Here is an 8208-nt window from a genome sequence, read left to right on the forward strand (position 1 = left end):
GTTGAGAACTCCACCTAACTACCTGTCCTCCAAAGTGAGGGCCCCCAACTGCACGTACTAGTTGCCAAAGCCAGGACAAGAGCTTAAGTATCCTGGCCTTTTCCCACCACAATTGAAGGACTAGGGGTGCAGGGCAATCATGTTGTTAGAGTTGTTAGGGCTGGAGCCGCCCAGGAAGCTCTGACATGCTGAGCATGGGTGCTCGTCCCCAGTAGAACAGTTAAAACAGGCAACAGTGAAAGGCAAAGAAAGATTTACCCGATGTGGCCACATTGGGAAGAGGAACAGACAGTCTAGTGATTACCCCAAGGCCATTTTTGGGGTCCTAGAATGAGGTTTAGGTTTAAATAGACACCAAGAGGCATGCATTACTAAGCAGTCCTGGTTAAGTGCGGCCCTACCCAGGAGAACATCTGTCTTAATTACAGTTTTTTCTTCAAGGTGGTTTGACAAGTTGTTAGAATTCCACAGGGTTGGCTCCAAGCATGAGATTCCTAGAGAATTCTTGTTCCTCTGGCAACATTGTTTCAATCTCCTAACAGTCAAAAGGACCGGCACAAGTCTCTGGAGAATATCCCTGTGCCTGCTAGGAGGGATGCTTAAAAGGCCTTCCTGGCAACAGTAACAAAAAGGATGAAGATCAAGTTCCTGGCATCATTTAATGATGCAGGAGGAGTAAGGAGGGGAGCAAAGGACTGTGTCTCAGAATCTCCCCGTGACATTTCACCTTGTCTAGAGATGTCTTTGCTCGTTGTAATGAGAGGCAGGGGAAATCTCAAGCATCTAGTGAAGGAGCCAAGAATGATACAGAGTAAAATGTCCTGGCCGAGCTCAGGAACAGTGCCCAGCCCACAGTGCTGAGACAAAACACCTCAGTTAGAATACCAACCACCCTTCAAGACTCTGCTTTGAGTATAGCTTTGTTGTCCCAAAAGCCTGATTTCTCCAGACCAGATAGGCGGTGTCTTTGCCTATTGAAAACACCCAGGTCCCCGGACCCTCCTCCCCAGGAGGGGGCGTCCTGAGACGCTGGCGGAAGCACCTGGCAGAGGCAGCATTTTTGGAGAGACTGAGGCGCGGGTTTGTTTCGCTGCAATTAGTTTATTGGGAATGCAAGGTGAGACAAAGGCAAACGAGCAGGCAGCAGAGGCCCTGGTATGTGGGAGCTGCTGCCAGGGAGACCCGGAAGAAGATGCTCTGGGTCACGTGGTCTCTCACGGAGTGACAGGAAAACCAGCAACCATGTTGGTCCCTGTCTCCTTGCCCAGACAAAAGGGTAAAGTTGGGCAAAGGATCCTGGAGCAGCGGTTCCTCCGAGATCCTAAGACCAATGAATCCAGAAAAAAGGCAGAAAGGGAAAGAAAAGCAAGAATTCTGGAAACAAGTTGCTAGGAAAAGCTAAAGAATTAGAAGAAGGGGCCGAGGCCACTGTCCCGCTGTGCTGTCTTTTCGGGCAGGGTGGCCCATGGCAGTGGCTTGCAGCTTTGTGGCCTCCTAGCACTTCTTACAGCCTCCGCTGCAGGCGCCTGCCCCGGCGCAGGGGCCGCAGGCATTGGGGGTGCCCACCACCACATTGCCACTGCAAGGTGCGCTGCACACTCTGGTGTTGACAGCAGGGGCAGTACCGGAGACACAGAGATCGCCACAGACGACGCCACCGCGGGAGCTGCTCACGCCTGAAAGCCGGGAGAACAGGGGAGACTGTGTCAGGCACCGCCACTGCCAGGAGGCTCTGCAACAGCAAGCTTAAGTGTTCCCGCCCCCAAAGGCGCGCACCACCCCGCAGGAAAAGGGGAGGCTGGAATTACTTACACACATTCACGGAGCCAACACCCTCACACAACCTGTGGGAGAGGAAAGGGAGACGTTAGTCCACCAAAAGCGTATAACTGGAGCCATCACGGGTCCTTCTAGGCTCTAGCCCTAGGGAAAGGGTGCATGAGAGAAATTGAGAAACCCAGAGCTGAGGGTAGCCCTGAGGGGCACCACGTGGATTCTGAAGGCAAGGAAAGCCCTCTATCACTCCTGCTTACTCGCTGCGCACCTTAGTGGGCTCTAGGTCTCCTCACAGAATAATCCAAGAGCTCTCCTGGGGACTAAGACACTCAAGACATAGGTGCTGCAGCACTGGCTGCTGTTGCCCTGTCGGTTTTGAGCTGTAAGTGCATCCGGGGGAAGCGGGTGTAATTTTCTAGATCCTATCGGATCGTCATTGTGACATTGGGCCTAAGGGAGATCAGAACCATTTGCCCCTGTATCGGACGACAACACCTGTCTTCATAAATGACTCCAGATGGAGAGATGAGAGCTTAGAACTTTAGAGGCAGCTTGGAAGCTACCTACAGCAGTCCTCTCATTGGGCACCTACAGAGGAAATGACCAATGGCAGCTCAGGGCTAAAACTACACTATTTTTTTCCTACCCTGTATTTTTTTCCACTAGTCATTATTTTCCAGAAGGGAACCCAGCAGAGCTGGCCAGAACACACAATGACCGAGGCTGACAAACTCAGAACAGATGATCTGGTCCACTTCCTCTCTGCCTGTGTGTGGTGGAGAAGCTGGGGTTCCTTGGCAGGGATCTCTCTCTCTCTCTCTCTCTCTCTCTCTCTCTCTCTCTCTCTCTCTCTCTCTCTCCAACATCCAGATTCTCAGGTACCTCCAAGCTTCCCAATCTACTCTGTAGTTCTGGGTAGTCTCTCAATGTGATCACATGTCAAGTCTGTTTCCCCATCTCCCAAGTTTACACCTGTGTGCCACCCTGGAGGCTGGTTATACGCAAAAGGAGGCTGGGAACACAACCAAACAGCTGGGCATGAAACAGAGGGTACAAAAACAAGAGTTTCATTCAAAGTGGAGTCCTGGGGCTGGAGAGATGGCTCAGTGGTTAAAAGCACTGGCTGCTCTTCCAGAGGTCCTGAGTTCAATTCCCAGCAACCACATGATGGCTCACAACCATCTGTAATGAGACCTGATGCCCTCTTCTGGTGTGTCTGAAGACAGCTACCATATACTCATATATGACAAATAAATCTTTTTTTTAAAAAAGTAAAAAGTGGAGTCCTAAAGAACTTGGGGTGTGAGGAACCCTCCACAACACAAAACTGAACAGCAAGGAGGCCCTGCACCAGTACCTGACTGTGAGTTTTAAAAGCTAACAAAAGTCCATTATCCTCTTCCTCAGTCCAAACTGCAATGGGAAGACACTCTAGTACGCTCTCTAGTCACCATCACAGGGGCTGAGCAGGGGGTTGGTGGACTCTGCTGCTATCATGAGATAAATCTGAATTTCCAAGGTTGGAGTGGAGCTAGCCAGGGACAGCTTAGAGAAGAACATGGAGTCCTGAGAATTCACGAAGCATGTGATAGGGAAAGGGGAAGCTGCACCCTAAATATGAACACCAGGTTGACCTTGAGAGAGCAAAACCCAGGATCTCCCTGTAGGCAGCCTGAGAGAGAGGCCAGCGGGAGCAAGGGAAATGGAGTTAGGTTAAAGGTTATATCGAGGTTAAAGGTTACATCCAGGTTAAAGGACTTACACAGATTTCCTATCCACGTGCGGGATGGTGAGGTGAGGAAGCGAAGATGAACTGGTACACAAGATGTAGGGCTCAATGCTGAGGACCCAAGAAGGGTTGGGAAAGTGAAAAGCTACAGAACCCACCTCTGCTCCTCGCCCTCCAGCAGGCGCCTGTAGGTGGCGATCTCGATGTCCAGCCCCAGCTTGGAGTTCATCACCTCCTGGTACTCCTTGAGCAGGCAGGCCATGTCCTGCTTGGCCTTCTGCAGGGCAGCCTCCAGCTCAGCCAGCTTGCAGCGGGCATCGGTGAGGGCAGCCTCTCCCTGCTGCTCAGACTGGGTCACAGCAGCCTCCAGCTTGGTGTTCTGGGGACACAGAAGAGAACGGGATAGCCAAGGGTCTCTGGGTCCCACTGTCCATTATCAGTACATTATCCAGTCTCTCCCACCAGTCGGGAACATTCTAGAAGCAGCCTCTTGCCTTGTTCCCGTGGGTCAACCTGAGTGAGCATGATCAGGAAACCCAGCTGTGCCAATGTTGGAAGACTAAATGGTGAGCTCCAAGCAGGACACAAGCTGACTGTGTGGCACCGAGTAGGTACCCAGCCTCTCTGGTCTCAGAGCAGCTGAACCTTACACACCTGGCACTTGGCATTCTCGATCTCGGCTGTCAGCCTCTGGATGATTCTGTTCAGCTCATTGATCTCCTCTCTGGTGCGACGCAGGGTCTCTCCATGTCGGATCACTGTGGCCTTTATCTCCTCACACTGGGGGTAGGAGGGAAGCAGAGATACCCATGAGGCTCAGGTTGTGACAGTGACCCAGTGAGCACACTGCCACCAAGTGTGCAAGATGCACAGTGGGCAGGCTGGGCTGCCTCCTCAGCCTAGAGCTGTGTGCCATCCTCTTGTGACTCCTGGTGTGCAAGAAGAAGCCTGTTCTGATAGATCCTGGAGTCCTTCCCACTGTCTCATCTAAGGACAGATGTCCTGACCTCTCACCTTGGTGCGGTACCAGGACTCGGCCTCTGCGCGGCTGCGGCTGGCAATGTCATCGTACTGAGCCTTGATCTCAGCAATGACGCAGTCCATGTTCAGGTCCCGGCTGTTGTCCATCTTGACGATGACAGAGGTGTCTGAGATGTGGGCGTGGAGGATGCGGGTCTCCTGCAGGAGGAGGGAGACAGCAGTCAAAAGCTTCTTGAAAAATCCAGTCTAAGCCCACATCCCTGTGCCAACCTCTCAGACTTCCCCTGGCCCACACAGGACTTCACAGTGATGCAACGACTGTCTGCAGGCTACTTGTTGGGCTTCTGCCTAGCTGCTGCCCTCACCTCCTCATACAGTCGCCTCAGGAAGTCGATCTCTTGGGTCAGCGCCTCTGTGTTGGCCTCCAGGTCTGACTTGCGCAGGTAGGCACAGTCCACATCCTGGGAGAGAGGGAGAGGTGTGAGCCTGACTCACTCAGCTGATCATGTCCTAAATTCTTCTCTCTTCATCCATCCCAGGAAGCACAGTGGAGAGAGATCCCTGTGTGCAAAGATCTCTGCCCCCACTTCCCAGCTTGCACTTGACTGTTCCTCAGGTATGGGGACTCTCTGCCTCTCAGCCCCTCTCTTTCTTGCTCTGTGGCTCTGTTCCATTCTAAAAGGCTTCCCAGTTGGCTCCCAAGTCTTCCAGCTGAACCAGCAGTGCTTCAAGAGGACAACTGGCCACTCCTAGTGACCCTCTCAATGCTTACACACTGTCTTGGGTCCTAATACTCTGGTATGGATGTAGACCACACCACTTTCAGTGAAGAGGATAAAGCCCTGTGGGTCCTGGAACCCCAGCCACACACCCCAGAATGAAGGAAAGACACATCAAGGTCAATACAGCCAAGGTCTTGCATCAGCACAGAATGGGCTGAGAGACATTCCAAACTCACACATGGCCTCATGGGATTGGAACTACTGACTCTCTGGGTGACAACCTTCCAAATGGCTGCTGCCCCTAGACCACCCCTTTATCACAGCCCTGGGTCTGACATTCATTGGGCCATCTCTCTGAGACTTTTCCTATTTTGTTGTGGGAAGGTCAAAATTCCTGAAGGTTAAGCCATGGGGGTCACCACAAGCACAGTGTGTCCCTCACTCGGGTGTGTCGCTCTACCTCCCACCGCCAGCTACTTGCCTTCTTCAGAGCCACAAACTCATTCTCAGCTGTAGCTCTCAGAGAAACTTCCTCCTCGTACCTAGGACAGAGAGAGGCAATGTGAGGTGTGGTGTGCAAACTCACACGCCATGCAGGGAGCTCAGGGGGAGAGCCCTCAGAGTTCTTGGCCCTGCTAGGGCTCTCTGAGCTACCTGGGAGTGGGGGAGGCTGTAAGGGAGCCTCCTAGCGCTGTTATGAAGTCAGCACAGGAAGGAAATGGATTCGATGCCAACTTCATGTGGAGTGGACATCATGGGTTCTTAGATACTGCAGCTCCAACCTCCCCTAGTGGCAGGTCAGCCCCAGCCCAGCTGTGGAACAGACTCAAGTTCCTGGGCTGAGTATCCAAGGCAGAGAGACAGATAGACAGTATGGCTCATGACTCTCCTACTTTCCTGAGCAGAATCTGTTCAGGGGTCACAGTGCAGAGGATCCACGAGAGAAAGGGCTGGGGTCAGGCTGTGTCTGTCCTCCCCAGAGAAGACAGAGCTGTTGGTCTCAGTCTTTAGAGAGAAGACTGAGGCAAAAATGGTAGACTCTGACACTCTCTAGTCCTCTCCGAGAAATGTCTGTACAGATATTTCACAGACAGCAGGATCCTAAAATGACATCAGCCTGGCTACACTTTCATGTCCTGGGCTTTGATATCAAGCACAGCTTATACCAGCACCACACCAAGCCATTCTCACCTCTTCTTGTAGCCCTCCATGGCCTCCTGAGCATGGTTGAGCTCAGCAGCCAGCCTGCCGCTGTCGGCCTCCACACACTCAGCCTCCCGCCTCAGAGTCTCGATGTAGCCCTCGAACAGAGGCTCCACATTGCTCTCACAGCACTTGCGGTTCTGGAAGAACTGCCACTTGGTCTCCAGCAGCTTGTTCTGCTGCTCCAGGAAGCGCACCTGCCATGGAGGGAGAAGGGGTTCAGGGTCAGGTCTGGGATGATGGTGGAGATGGAGTAGAGGGGCTCTGGGAAGGAGCCTGAATCTCCATTCCCTTTTCTTGGCCTTACCTAGCTTTCCCACGGGGAGAGCACAAGGGACAGGGTCAGTGCCTACTCAGGAAGCCAGGTGGACACTTCAGTGCCCTATGCTGGGCTCAGTGCTCTCCTCTGAAGCGAGGAAGGCAGGAGTCCCCATAAGCAGAGCACCCCTATTCACATCCCAGAGGTGATGGAGTCACAGGCCTTTTGGAGTCTCTCACTAGGAAGGCCTCTGCCCCTTCCTCCAATAGTCTGCACCCTTCCTGTCAGCCCAAGTGCAGTCTCCCTTCTTGGGCTGCCCAAAGCTCCATCCTGCAGCCCTTGGGACTCCCTGTAGTCAGTTTGTGCCCAGGACAGCCTGGCCACTTCTCTCGGCCATAAGCTCTGCTTCTCAGAACTGATAAGTGAGCCCTGTGAATCCTGTCTTTTGAGCTCATTATGAGAGGGCTTTCTGCTCCCCATTCCCCTCAGTGCCCAGCCTTGGCTGTGCCATGCTGTGCTCCAGGAAGGGCTGGTCCAGGACACCCACCTTGTCGATGAAGGCGGCGAACCTGCTGTTCAGGCACTTGATCTGCTCCTTCTCCTCATGCTTCACGCACTGAGCATTGGGGTCGATCTCCAGGTTGAGAGGGGTGAGCAGGCTCTCGTTGACAGAGACGGTGGTGATGCAGGGGGGGCTGGGCCCACAGATGCCTCCGGATCGGTATCCGAAGCTGCGTCCACAGGAGCCAGAGCGGAAGGCCCCGCAGACACTGTGGCTGCCGAAGCCCCCTGAGAGTCCGCGGTAGCAGGAGATGCCCCTGTAGGGAGCTGCAGTGATGCAGCAGCGGCCGGGACGGGGCCCACAGGCTGAGGCGCAGCTGAAGGCGCGGCCACCACAGTAGGATCCACAAGTCATGGTTATTTGGGGAGTAGGGCGACTGGGAGACTGGAGACGTCCAAGTGGAGGGTACAGTGGACGTGGATTCAGGTGTTTACCTCTTAAGGTTTGTTGGCCCTTTATATATGTGAGGACCCTGACTGTGACCACGTGGTTTGAAGCAATTAGATGGCTTTATGAGCTTGGCTTGTTTAGCTGCTGTGGCTCCTCCTTAAATGTGCTAAATTGGTTAACCAGTTGCTGGTGTTTATGGTCCTTTACCCTAAACTGTACAATTTCCTTCTTCAAAGGGACAGCTCACCTCCTCCATCCCCTGCTCCTGCGCCCAACACACAGAAAGGGAGAGACCATGTAGGTGACTCACACTGCAAGGAAAAGGAAGCGGGGCAGAGCTATTGCTCCAATCAGGCACTTGAAAATGGCGGCACCGCTGTCCGAGGTCCTGACCCAACCAAGCTAGGGACACAGATGGCATGGAACTGGTGTGCTAGGTGTGCGCCTGGGTAGTTCGTCTACGTGCCCCTTAAGGCTCCATATATGAATCTAAGTTAGTCACCTTCTCCCTCCTCCATCTCTCACTCCCGCGGACCCTTCCCTTCCCTCATCAGGTTACCCTTCCTACACACAATTTCCATGAACT

General features: G+C 53.3%; 1 protein-coding gene across 2 annotated transcripts; it reads right to left on the reverse strand.

The window, feature by feature from the left end:
• Positions 1-1398: 1398 nt before the first annotated feature.
• LOC116883719 (keratin, type II cuticular Hb6) lies at positions 1399-7586 on the reverse strand. 2 transcript variants are annotated; one of them, XM_032884947.1, is made up of 10 exons: positions 7218-7586; positions 6400-6608; positions 5686-5750; positions 5224-5225; positions 4852-4947; positions 4520-4684; positions 4160-4285; positions 3664-3884; positions 1813-1844; positions 1399-1676 (listed from the first exon to the last, which is right to left on the reverse strand). In XM_032884947.1, exons 1-10 carry the CDS (start codon positions 7584-7586, stop codon positions 1495-1497), a joined length of 1467 nt encoding a protein of 488 aa, XP_032740838.1. In that variant the 3' UTR covers positions 1399-1494. The 2 variants fall into 2 exon arrangements, with proteins under 2 accessions (XP_032740838.1, XP_032740847.1); XM_032884956.1 differs by lacking the exon at positions 5224-5225 and having other exon boundaries at positions 5690-5750.
• Between the last annotated feature and the right edge of the window lie 622 nt (positions 7587-8208).

Source organism: Rattus rattus, chromosome 1 (assembly GCF_011064425.1).
Source record: "Rattus rattus isolate New Zealand chromosome 1, Rrattus_CSIRO_v1, whole genome shotgun sequence".
NCBI lineage: Eukaryota > Metazoa > Chordata > Mammalia > Rodentia > Muridae > Rattus > Rattus rattus.